Genomic DNA, 14,413 nt, shown 5'->3' on the forward strand with positions numbered 1-14,413 from the left:
CTATTGTAAGTATATCTATAATTGGTGTCTATGCTCCAACTTTGATTTTGTTCCCTTTAGAGTAGACGCTTTCTAGCCGTGGGGTTCAAGTACACAGGCGCTAACGATAGATTTCAGTTGGCACCTGGTAGATAGCACTGGCGACCACAGAGCTGGTGTTTACTACGACATCATCAATTTGTTTTTTCATTCACTGTTTAGCACTTAATATTTACAGGTAAGTAAGGATATATACTATGAGAAAAACCACAGGTTCAATTTTTATATATTAACGACAACTTTATTACTTTATCAATAAACAAAAGTATTGTCTGCATGAAAGTATGTGCTATAAACGTAAAAGACACTTAAGTATAGACTCGTGAACCTAACAGTGTTATATCCAATGGCACTAAAAATTCCTATGGTTTCCGAGCATTCCAAATGGCCATATAATTTCAAAACTCTATTTCTCCGAGTTGTATTGTTGTCTTGATTAAGAGCTGTAGTTTATCTTGATTTCAAACTTGTGCTTTCAATTCCATAAACATTCCATGCCAATTTTGGTTTATTTAATTTAATTTTTGAGTTTTTAACGGAAAAGGACGAGAACGCATTCGAGAACTAAAATCAATATAGCACCGATACCTAGGGGCCTTCAAGAAAAGAGCGTGCCATTCACCAAAGGCCGGCAACACACCAGCAGGTGTTCATGGGCGGTAAGCACTTCTGTTTGATTGCCCCTGTCCCATAGAAAAGGATTAACCCCTGACAGACACATTACGATTCTTACTTAACATCCGGCCCGTCTCTTTATAGTTTAGTCACTCAAGAACATAGATGCACAGTGAAGTAAAATTTATATAAATACTTCATAAAGGAAGTACATAGTAATACGATTGTTAATTTCAATTAAACACACAACCATATAAAATGTGACCATTTATAATTAGAACACAGTAGAAATTAACAAAGATGCCATTAAACCGTAAAGTCAACTTCCGCCCTATACGGAGAATCAAGAAGCCGTATGCATGAGCAGTCATTTCCTCCGCTCAGCTAAGTCGGATTAGATTCCTTGTCGCATTGAGATTCGCTCAACACTTTATATAACACTTGCGTGTTCCCGGTTATTCCCTTTTTATAAGCCCTTCACGCAGACATTAATCCTTTAGATAGAAAAATATTTGAAAGCTATTGGAGAGAATTTGTAATGATTTATAAGCTGTGGGATTTTGATAATCCGAAGATTTTTCCACATAAAATTTTGTTTTTGGTTCGTTTTTATATCAAAGTCAAAAATCATTTATTCATATAGGTAACACTTATGAACGTCAATAAAAAAGGAATATACATTCAATGCTTCTAATTTTACATTTACTGCCAGTTCTCAAATCAAGTAATTCTGTACCGGAGTTGTTTATCAAAATGATTTAAACACACAGTGCAAAACTTAAGTGCCTTTAAGTACTGAACTATCTAGATTTACAAGATCATGTACAAAAATATTATCGCGTTTTGTAATTTTCAAACATGTTTTAGTATATGTATGTGAAATAATGTAATAAAGAACACGTTGCAATACCTTTGACATCTAACAAGTTGTAGATTGTCAATAAGTCTTAAGTCAATTTGCCAGTGCATTGGATCGATCTTTGGGTTCAGACTTCAGTTGCTCTCTAATCGGTGCCTGCGCCGGACGTGCGCACTGACGTATATATATTTAAAATAAGTGATAACTAGTAATCTAGCTAATATTAATCACTTCGAATATGCGAATCATTTGATGCAAGATGCACGGATATAAAAGACCATCTTGTATTGAAAACGTCAAATTAGTTATAAACATACCAACCTACTAAATTGGTATAGCAATCTTCAATAACGTCTTCTGGCACTAAAACGAATAATTCACGATAGAAAAATGAGTCATATATCTATAAATTTAAGATGGAGTATTCCAAGATAGAATACGGAAACGGTTTAATGATTGCTACGAGCACAATACATCACCCTTATTATCTGACCTCTGGCGATTTGTCTAAATAAGACCCTTGCTTGGTAACTTTCGAGAATTCTTTTGCTATTTAAACCATCGGTATTAAGATATAATCTTTTAAACTGAATTTAAAGGAAATATTAAATATTTTTATTCACGTAAAATCAAGCTTTAACATTTGTATTTACATGTAGCAAAATGATCAAAACATATCTATCAACAAATACAAATAATTATCAAAATAGTTATTTATTAGAGGATTTTATTCGAAATATTATGCGAAAATATGACCAGAGACAGGCTGGCAAGGTGGCAGTTACTCTACATAAATATTCTAAATTTGAAAAGCTCTAATAATTGCGTGGTTCATTTTTTTTCACCTTATTTTTTGTGATAAAGAAGTGAGCAAAATAATGTGTCAAACGTAAAGTAATTGAGTCAAATCCGATCTTATCTGTTTCGGATAAAATTGATAAAATTTTGAGGGCCGGTTAAAGTAATCCTTGATCCCAACCACCAATTAATCTTCGTTCGTGTATCGGTGACGATGGCTTTGATTTGTCATGCTTGCGTGAACGTTATAATCCGCCATGGAAAAATATTTTTTCATATACTTCTCTATCTATTTTTAGATTACAAAACGTAATTAAGATTTTACAAGAAACATAAAAGGCATGTTTTGAATTTGAACATTAGCAGAATTGGTTTGTTTCAAGTGTACAAGTATTTAAACAAAAAGTGAGTTCACAGGAATTTTAGAGCAGAAAATTCAACTCTTAAACAAAATAATTAAATCTTATAGGAAAAGCACCATAGATATATGTTTTAATAATCTTTATTTTTCTTACAAAAACATAGAGCACAAAATAAAGCAGTTATTTATAATAGAAGGAAACGCTTTTTTGTGTGAGACTGATACCTGCTTATGGTAAGAGTACCTGTGTGTGTCACTCACAGTCTCAATAATTTAAAAGGTAAACAGTAATAGGAACAAGGCCATGTTTGATATATTAATATTTTATTATTTACTTTATCAAACCATTTCTATCAGTTATTCAATCATTATGATTGTATTTAAATAGTTTAATTTAATTTCTCTTACCGATATATTAAGTGTGATGAATAATGATTCTCGGTAGTAGATGTAAAATCAACACCATCACTATTAAAATAATTGTCACTACTGTCTAAAAACCAATAAACAACAGTCATAATAACAGTAATTAAAGCGTCATTACTATGAAGCCTATGAAATTGATATTATGCCTATGCGTTGTAGTACACGCGATTGTTCCGCCCGCCTAATGTTTCACTTGCGTTACTGTGACAACTTTCACGTTTTTCCAAATTGTATTTTCGTGTTCGACCGAGTTTTCCTTATAAATACCGTTATTAAGACAGTGACACCCTGACAGGTGCTAATGTCTACAGAAGTAGCGAGTCCATTTGTATAATAATGTGAAACATGGGTTATGTATAATTTGGGATCAATTTTCGTGTCAAGCACACACTACAGTGTGTACACACGTACCCGTGATTTCAGCAAAGGCTGACCCAGGGTTAGCGGTGAATTAGCTAAAATTTGATGAAGATTACTCATTTTAAAGTTGCGTGGCTTTAAAAAAATAAAAACACATGAACATGTTAGAAGTTATACTTCTTTGGCGTAACAAGTTTATTTTTAAATATAAAAGACGACACTAATAGAAAAAAAGTATTTTATACATTGCAAGTTTTATTACAACGCATTATCTAGTTAAATAAAGTTTATTTAAACATCACAAAATAAATATTTCTACATAATTAAAGAAATGAACATGTTTTTATTTTAAAATGTTCACTATGCTAACTTCAGGGTGTCGGTTTTTTGTGACGGTGTGCGCGCGAATCGTAAAAATTTACTCTCATTATTTTTCCCTAACGCGCCAAAAGAAGTATATCTTCAAAAAAATTGAAAAATTTAGTTGGCATTAGAAAACTTGTATTAAAAATGTTCTCATGTTAGCTTTATTTATACAAAAAAAACCTGGTTATTTTTCAAATTTTATAAAAAACCGATGTTATTTACAAAATGTATAAATTTACAGTTAATGCTAAAAACTCACTTTATCTATTATATTACACTAACTGATATAGACAGCAAGTATTTAAGGCACAACTTAATAATATCGAAAGAAAAAGATTTTAAAAAGAATACAGCAGGCAAGACTTTTGGGAAAAACGAAGCCAAGAAATCACGTACGACAAAGTTTCAAATGTGACAAGAGAAAAGTTTGAGCGATAAAATAAGGTTTATTAAAGCTCAAATAACGTAAGCCATATAGAATATATTAATATACTTTGATTAAATTTATGTTATTTTTATGTATAAACAACGATTAAACGATATTTGCTGGTCAAAGGGCAATATGTCTGTTCCTTGACAATTTTTAAATAGGCAAGTAGGTGATCAGCCTTTTGTCTTTGACACATCGATTTTCTGGTCTTAGATCTGTTTTTTCACAATGTATACTTTTACCGCACGATCAAATAATAACTTCGCTTATGGAAAGGATAAACTATTGGCAGGCTCTACTCGGCCAAAATCACAGACACTTTATACTTTATACAGGTAACTTTTCCGTTTATTTACAATACAGCTTTTATTTATACATTAACAGGATAAAGTAATATATTGTCACGTTAATACAAATCCAAATCAACGTCTGAAATTGGATAAAACACTTTCTTTTACCGTGGTTATAACGAAGAACTTAAAATAAATTGGACTGGGGGACTCGAGAAGGTGGAACACCGGTTATCTCGATTCGTAATTTCATGGATTAAATGAGAAAATCTTTCGACTAATTATACAAATTTACTGTCTCCGAGGAAATAAAAATCAAATCCGACTTTTTACCTTTAATTATATCTTCATTTACGAGAATATCTTATTACTAAAGTATGTAATACAGCTTATTGTTAGTTAAACATAAATATATTTCATCAATAAGGAACCATAGACGTGGTAGGTTCTATAGATTTTTTTTTTAATTTGCCTTTAAATCTTGAGGTTTTTGGCAATAGATTTTTATCATTTTAGAAGGCTGTCAACGAGGTGCGTTACACATTTAAAAATGGAATAGAAAACCTCGTCATGGCCGTTTCCCCCGAAATTAAATCATAATGATGATGCGCCTCGCGACCCCTGTTATTAAGTTCCCCGTCTTGAGGTCAAAATGAATAGGTATCTTTAAAAGCTCCCTAGTATTCCAACTGTCATAGATATGAAAAGAATTGGGTTGAGTGCTCCTCAGACCAAAACATTGAATATTCTTCCCTGTCATATCTCGAATGTTTTGTTATTTGAGCGTTGATTTAAAATACAATTATTGAAAAAATATATTTCTTTTTATTTTATTAGCTTATATTAGATATCAAGTTTCTTTAAAAAATGTGAACAGCTTCTATTAACTAAAATAAACTTATAGATGGTTCTAAGCCCAATTAAATTAATTATATATATTTTTTTTACACAAACATGAAAACTTAATGGAAATTATAATAATCATAGGCCGGAAAAGTTTAAACGGCTTCCCTGAAAGAATTTTAATTAAAAAGTTGCTGGAAGTATCCACGGTAGAATATGTAATCTGTTGTAAATTAATTTATAATTGGCTGGCAGCGGTTCATACTAGGATTCTTGTGTTTAACAGAGCCTTTCACCGGCATACATTAAGAAGGAATATTACGTAAATGTCGTACATTAAAAAAAATAGGTTTGATATTAAAATTTAAACTATTGTAGCCGATACGCAACGTGTTAAGTTTCTTTTAAACAAACCTAAATTATTATTATATGTTCTCTAGAATAAAGTTCACAAAAGAGAATGTGACTTTACATGAATTACAATCCTATACAATAATTATGGCTATTAAGTCATATTATTTTGACTTAATTTTCTACAATACTAGTGAATTAAACCAAGGTAATGCTCATTAACAGTCTTAGTATCCTATAATGTTTTGACACTATGTTCGTGTGTGATACTGTACATGCACTTATATTTATACTACACTAGTTTTAGTATCTCAAAAGGTTTAGTTCTCTTAAGGCGTCTTGTTCCTGTTGTATCAAGAAGTTGGGTTGCCTCAGCATTCACATGGTCGTAGCCTGTTTAAGTGAGCTAAGGCAAACCGTTTTAAACAAATGTAACGTACGCAAACTACAGTTAATTATGAAATCGTATCACTGTTTTATAACGAAGTTTTTAATATAATTCGATGTAGTAATATGCATGTATATGCCTTTTTATTCACGTAATTCAACAATAGAAAGTATAAATCAGATTGGAAGTTAGCCGGTGTACTATAAATCCCAGCAGTTATCCTCATGGGCATAAGAGAGTAATTTACACACACGCTGAGCGTCACGAACATTAACTATTAAATTCGTTGCATATTAAATTATACTCCAATCCACCTGTGTCCAGATGGGCAATCTTTTGTTGTTTGCTAATACTAACTAATAAGAAACAAAAATACATAGAATAAGAATAAGCTTTGAAAGTTATTCCTATAAAAAGTTTATATACTGGTATTTTAAGCTCAAATATAGTTCTTGGTAACTGTTCTTCAGGTTTTTTTTTACAATGAAACGCCATCGACGTTTCCTCATGTTTTCCTTCACCGAGGGAGTGAATGCGCACATAGAACAAGTCCTTTGTCCTATGTGCGCATTCTAAAGCTATGTCATAGCTGTAATCCGTTCAAAAAGTGTTTTTCTTAATGTGTAAAAGCTATTTTAACAAAAGACAATAAATACTAAGTCCTTTGTTGTTCAGCCGGGGTTCGGATCTACGATATCATGGAAGGGAGTCGCACATTGAAACCACTAAGCCAACACTGCTCTTCGGCGTGCTAAAGCTACTTAGAAACATCTTAACTTTATATATTTTAATAATATAACATACACGACACATACATACACGTGCTGCGTCTACTTCTTTAATTAATATTCCCAAAATTTATTGAGTATTTTGAAGTAATAAATAACAAAAGATAAAAAAGGCAAAATTTTATGTCCAACATTTCTTCGTTAGCAAATCTATAAAACATTCCTTAAAGGAAACAACTCTCTTTTGTTTTCGGCTTATAACAGCCGCTTTGAGAACAGAGTTAAACCCCACTCGACACGTTTTTTACCTCTCAAAATACCCCATACCCTGTATCAGATTTGAAATAATGCCATTTCCCTCTTTCCCAAATTTGCTTCGTTGTCAAATGTGAATATATTGCGATCAAGAGTTTTTTAATGATGACACGATTTTTATTTATTGACCCAATTCCACAAAAATGCATTGCTTCAAATAACGAATTTCTCTTGTTTTATACGAAAATGGCAAAATAATAGTTTGATGGCAGTAATTTTACCTTTTCCACGAAGATTCTAATCGCGCATTTAGGCTTACAAGCGGGAAAGAATCGGTGGAATTCCACAGTTTCCCATGGTGCATTTCACACACATTTAGATGCACTTCGTCGTCTGTGTGCAGCAATGGCAATGCACTTTCACTGACCCCTTGGCATATCTACATCCTTGTCACTCCTTTAGCTTTCTCCGTCTTCCGTCGCATGTGCGCCCGCGCTTCCCGGTTGCTAAGGTAATAACTACGTCGGCGGCGCGGAACGGGTTCCTTCAACGATTACTTACAGAAACAATGGAAATCATGGACATGTTTAACTGACTGGTTTTAAGATTTATTTCAATTCATTACAATTTATGAACTTTACCTTCAAAACAATGATGACACGTTGTCTTTTGATGGCACTTCGAAATTTATATGAAATCCTAAGTCGATTAACAGAAAATAGATGGCCTGGCTATTAATTCATTTATTAGCCACCGTGATACCGACCACATACACACACACATAAATGAGTGTCAGTACATTGTTAACAAGTGTAAAAGTATTCGGAATATATTTCCGAAATAATTGTTTATACGCATATGCGTGCACTTTGATTCATTTTACTTTGCTTTATATAACGCATTTAATAATAATAATAATTCTTCTAACAAATAAGAAAGCTGAGTTTAAGGCATGTTCAGGCAAACGAATGAGCCATGCATGGTTTTGCGGCTCCCCTTAAAATATTAATTATTCGGGTTTAAAAGACATGATACATTAAAACAACGCTAACAAGAAAGCTCCAAAGATACGTGAGAAATGCATAAGCTCTATCCATTTACTCATAAGAACAACTTCGATGGGAAACTTCGGAGCGCTCGATCTTTCGAACATTCTATCTTATTTATTATCGCCTCGCATTCCACATGAATGAATTTGTAGCGTATGTGACAACTGACTGACTTGTAAAGTTTCTATAGAAAGGTGAAATAATATTGTTCACATGCATCGCGTATATTCATACTATAATTTAAAGAGTGTTTCACGCCAACGATACTTCGACTCTAACAATCAAATATTTAGGATGACATTCGTTAGTATCACTCTCGAGAGGACCGCGACCTAGACTTGCGAGTATCGTACCATTTAGAAATGGTGTAAGTACGTTGGTTGTTTGTTGTATTTTGAAGCATACGCCGGTGTGTTTGAATACACATTCGATTACCCGTGTGCTTTTATAAGAGGGCATACAACTAGCAACATTCCATCGCACAATGAGTAATTTAAAAATTCAAAAACTCGTCGCTCTGCGTACGAGAAGCGATCCTCGGAGAGCGGCCCAGCAATTTGGACTATCTGCTTATGTACTTTATAAACACGTTTAATGGCAACGACCTAAGTAATTGCTTGGATCAATAAATTTGAATTATGTTATTAAACTTGAATGTGTTATTAAACTTTCTATTTAAGCAGATTGGAAGTTGATAAAACATTAAGCATATGCGTTATGTTAGCTTGCAGTACATATTTTAATAAAAACATAAATCTACAACCTTAGCCTGGGCCGCAGATTTCTGTATCTGTTTCATGATAATTTGTCAATATATAATAATAGGCAAGTGGGTGTCAGCTTTATGTGCCTGGCAGACGCGGTCGACTTTTCGGGATACCTTTACCGTTTAAGCAAATGTTAAATGGGCAAATAGAAGGAAGGTCCATTCCAGGAAATATCAACAGATACATTATTTGTTGAATTCCGTACATATGAGTAAAATAATATCCACGAAATATTCGACGGTTTTAAAAATTTGTTTTAATTTATGATTACGCGGAATTCGTCAAATTAATCTAGTATTGCATAGAATGCGCTGTTCGCAGAAAGACTTTATTATTCCAAAAATTACAACTACGTAACTTAGGTTTTTGTAAAAAATCTTTTTTTAATCAAGTTATTCAGATAAAATTTATACAGCAAAAAACTAAAGTAAGGAAAAGATACTGCTTTTATTGGAACAAAAAAAAATCATAGAAACAGAATTGAAATATTATTTTTAAGATCATATTTTCAATATGGTGAAGGGTTTTAAATTAGTTCGTGGTTGGTTTGTTCGAATTTTTCAGTGCATCGCGCAGTAATAAAACATAAGAGTGAGGTGGCAAAAACTGTGCCTTAATTAGTCTTTCAAGTCGAACCGTAAACAGGAACTTGCATACAGGGTTGATAAAAATTGTCTATTACAATTCATACTAAACATTCAACACATGGAACACACTGATGATTTAGCCTATGTACGCTAAACTAAGCTTTTAATTACTTGTAGTAGGCTTTCCAATCAAATAAATGCGTAAAATTATATATAATGAATTGTGTGTGTAAGTACACAATAACATTCGTCAACCTTATCTGTTTTTAAAAACTAATACTTCAGTCTAGCACAGTAATAACTTTTTTACAAAATATAAATTAAGACGAATGTTTCGATGAATTTATGAATTACCCAAACAATGGGTAGAAATGGTAGTGAATGACAATTGCAATTTAAATATAGAACAGCCGCCAACCCTATCAAGAAGTCAAGAGCTACCGGCCGATGCACCGGGCTCGTCCCATTGAAATGCGTGTTTCATTCAAATTGCCAAGGGAAACATTGATGCAGGCTATATATGTATAGCTAAGTCATACTTGCCATAAGGCCTTAGTCACTTTAAAAATACTCAGGTTGTAAGCCAACAGATGTCTTTTAGCCACAATAAAAATTAAATGTATTCGTAAGTCAGACGTACGTATACGATAATGATATGAAATATATATTACGTAATAGGTAACTTAAACAAGAAAAAGTCGATAACCGCACGACCACTGTGTGGTACCAACTGACGTAATTGCCTTTAGTTAATCAAGAAAAGAGCGCACCAATTGTTAAAAAGTCGGCAAGACACTCGCAAAGCCTCTGGCATTGATAGTGTCCATATCACTTAACATCATACGAGTCTCCTGCCCGTTGCCCTGTTGTATAAAAAACAACGAATTTATGTCCCTGCATCAATTATATAAAAAGTATTCGTCACATTGATTTGAGAAGTCCTCGAACGAGCCCAAACATCTTAGCGGAATATAAGTACGAGTTTTTTGCTCTTCAAATTCACAAAGTTAGAATACCGTAAATACAATTACGCCGAGATATAAAGGACTCTTATCTGCTTTGACCTACCCTGGCTTAATTCTATTACCTTTTTCAACGTAAAAATTTCAGTAATGAAAATTAAATTAATATGTTCCGTACACTTAGGGATATTTGTCTGTTCAATGGCAGTTATATCGACTATCGGATGTTTACATGTTAGAAGTTGGAAAAGCGAAAAAAGTGAAGTAACTTTGCGGATTGCGAGTTTCGCTTTGATACTTTTGCAAGTATGAAAATCTTGTTGATTAACTCTTCGAGTCTTTTAAAAGTACTTTTTTGGTCTTGTTAAGAAGAAAACTTAATAGCTGCATTGCAAAGTAAAATGAAATGCGGAATGTTGAAATTATATTTCTCATTGCAAATAATTATGTTATAAATTGTAATAACATATTGATTAATTTTTTATATACAAAAATTAAAACAAATTCGAAAAGTTTGTTCCCTGTGGCTGTGTACTTTACTCTGGGGTCACCAGTATAATCTACCAGATGCCAACTTAAATATTTAATTAGCGCCTGTGCACTTGAACACGGCCCAAGAGTCTCTACTCCAAAGGGAACAAAATCAAAGTTGGAGGAAAGACTCTTATAATTCAGTCGTTTATTATTTTGTTTCAATTAAATTGATTACTTCCTAATGAAACTTTTACATGTTGAAAGAAAACACTTTTTAACCGGATTGAATGTGTATTATTATTATAGACTTATAATTATTTACATAATTTAAATTTTCCGACGTTTCGCGTGCTTTACAGCGTGCGTAGTCACGGTGACTGAAGACAAAAGTTATACTTTTGACATTCAACACAGCTGTAGAGAAAGTTGTGTTATCTGTATTTATTTCCTCGGAGTTGATATCGACTAAAAGATGACATTTATGAAGAAGATTTTACATGTTTCAACGTGTTTTGAAACATTTTAAATTTGTAAGTATCGGAAAATAGAGTACAGTAAATAAAATACATAATAATAATAGATGAAATGAAACTTACCGTCTCGGACGCAGTGTAGCGCCCGTTGCTGCACTCAAGTAGTGAAGATTCACTCACCTGAAATGAAAAAGCTTTGTTTTAGCTTTTTTATTACATTTCGGTTTTTACTTGCGATGTAAATCCCATTAATTTGATTAACTTGGAATTCATTAATCTGACTATAAAATCAAATATGGGTACTATACTCATATAAGGCATATATATTTACTAAGTGATTAATATTAATAATAATTGTTACCACATTGTTTAATTGATAACTTTTTAGGGAAGTAAGGCATCACGACTTTCATCTGTCACTGACACGCGTTGATATATAGGTTCAAGACATGTCAGTGCCCTTACTAGATGTTCCTTCACCGTAAAAGCAGCTCCCAATTACGACCTTGACGAAAATCGCACATTTTAACTACGCTGACAAACGCATATTTTTGTTGGTATTTAATCAAATAGAAAGAAAATGCAATAAAGCCTATCATCGTTTAAAGAACACAGGGTTGTAGCGCGGATTATTCGGCACTAGTACTAGCCATAAAGCAACGCCCAAAAACTCATAACTGTAACTTGATTAAGGTAAAACCTGCACAGTGTTACCAGTGTGAAATGTTCCTCACAATTCAGGGTTGCCACAATCTCCGCTTAACTTCATTATGTTTGTGAATTGCTAAACGGTCTATTGTAGACCAAGAGCGTTACTCATGCAAATAGCCACCAAATTGTCTCGGATCACAATTCATTTGAAGATCAATACTATTCATTATATTGGAAGTATCAAGTAATATTCCAACTGGTAGCATCTATGCAGTTTTATATGGACTTGACAATGCGTTGTATTAAAAAGCTTCCTAATTTTCTAAAGCTTTTGCTTTAACTTTAAAACATAGAAATAAGATATATTTTTTATTTAATTTATCATTGAAACAAACAAGGAGGTTTCTTTGAGACTTGATCAAAGATAACACACTAATAGAAATCATTGTTGCCAGATGTATTTCAAACGCACAACTATACTATTTATTTAATAATGTTTTAGTATATTATAAATGAAACAATTCGTTCATAAAATAACAAAAAAATACACATGCCTATTTACATGATCCTTGTCACATGCCCGAAGCGATTGGGTAAATGATTTTGCATTAATAGCCATACACAAAGACCGTAGGGAGAATGGAATCTAAGCCCATTATGTATTGGCACTACGCTATTGAAACCAGATTCTCTACGCACTAGATGTGAATAGCTGTTTCAGGGATATCATACATTGATTATACCTAATTTAAATTGCAGTTGTGATTTCAAAGGGGTTTGATATATAATAAACAGGTTGACATATTATTATTCTATTACTTAAACATGCTTGGACTGATATAGAAAAAAACTAATATGATAAAGCAGTGTTGGCCTAGTGGCGTCAGCGTGTGACTCTCTTTCCTGTGGTCGATCCCCGGCTATGCATCAATGGACTTTCTTTCTATGTGCACATTCGATAGAACTGTTAGGGAAAACATCGTGAGGAAACCGGCTTGCCTTAGACCCAAAAAGTCGACGGCGTGTGACAGGCTGATCACTTACTTGCCTGTTAGATTTACAAATGATCATGAAACAGATACAGAAATACGACAATAGATACGACTTGGTGGTACCAGTAAGGATCTTATGGTGACTACCTCAAAAAATCAAAGGTATTCTTCATATTTTAAAGGCTTGATGCTTAGTGGTTGTTATTGTTTTCTAACTGTTGCTTAGACCGTACTTAGTCTGCAGAGAATACTAATAAGATGAAGACTAGAGTTTTAAAGTATTTTTGTTGCCGTTACGTGTAAATATATCCGCCTTTTATTCCTTTGTATTAAAGAAAACAATGAAATTAAAATATATTTGTATTACGACCATGATTAATCTATTTCAAGTCGAAATATTCGGCAACAAAAAACTCATCACGATCTACATAATACATTCGACTATTTCGTTTGATTAAAAACCGTAGTGACCATATAATATAGATATCTTGTTTATGGATTTACTTTTTATGAAATATGAAGTACGGGAATCGGTTACTGAATTGAAAGACATCACTGCTGAATAAATTCAATAGAACGTGCATCCGATAAGCTGGATTTCATATTGAAAAATCCCGTTTCTATATTAATGAAACTGACATCTAAAAGTCAGGTGAATTTTTGAAATGGCTGTGAATGTATTATTTTGTAAATTTTATACTTCACTGAGTGCTGAACGCGTTGACAATTAGTGGATACGAATCGGTATTTCCTGAGTTATGGATCAATGAAGAATACTGTTGCGTTAACAGAAAAAATCGTGATATCGAGCGAGCGAACCTCCACAATGCAATGTTCTATCTAGTGAAATGTATTTATTTGTATGGGTGATTTTAAAAACAAAACTGTATACTTTCAAGCTTAATACTACTCTTATATACGCACGCCTTTTATAAGTTTCTTTTAAGACCTACGTACGAAGGAGGTTTTAATACTGAAAATCGCCCTACTATTGAGTTTCTTCACAAGCAATCGACCATTATAATCATGTATTGGCTATATTTTATAACAAATAAATAAATGCTATATAATTTTAATAGTGCTATAAGCATTTTATTCGTCGTCACAAGAAAGCACCGACACTCGACAGACACTAAAACTATTTTCATGGCAGTAAACTTTAGCATGCAGCTTAAACGGCAATGACCTACCGCCTTAATTTTATTATAGTCGGTACTGCTTCCGACTCAGAACTAATTACTGTATTGCTTTTAAGACTGTGGTTTTATATCTTTCACTTGAGATTCTATTTTAAGTACACATGCCCTTCGGTGGTATTTTACAATTACTTTTAAATAAACTTTAGTGAA

General features: G+C 32.9%; 1 protein-coding gene across 4 annotated transcripts in view; it reads right to left on the reverse strand.

The window, feature by feature from the left end:
• The window catches only part of LOC123706671 (polypyrimidine tract-binding protein 2), a 322,370-nt gene that overhangs the window by 111,273 nt on the left and 196,684 nt on the right, over window positions 1-14,413 (reverse strand). For 2 of the 4 annotated variants that reach the window (XM_045655989.1, XM_045655990.1), the window contains one exon: window positions 11,545-11,601. The exons of the other annotated variants lie outside the window; for them this stretch is intronic. In XM_045655989.1, the coding sequence (XP_045511945.1) occupies window positions 11,545-11,601 (57 nt within the window). The remainder of the gene's footprint in view (window positions 1-11,544; window positions 11,602-14,413) is intronic. 4 annotated transcript variants of the gene reach the window in all.

The sequence above is a fragment of the Pieris brassicae genome, chromosome 3 (genome assembly GCF_905147105.1).
Source record: "Pieris brassicae chromosome 3, ilPieBrab1.1, whole genome shotgun sequence".
In the NCBI taxonomy this organism is placed as follows: domain Eukaryota; kingdom Metazoa; phylum Arthropoda; class Insecta; order Lepidoptera; family Pieridae; genus Pieris; species Pieris brassicae.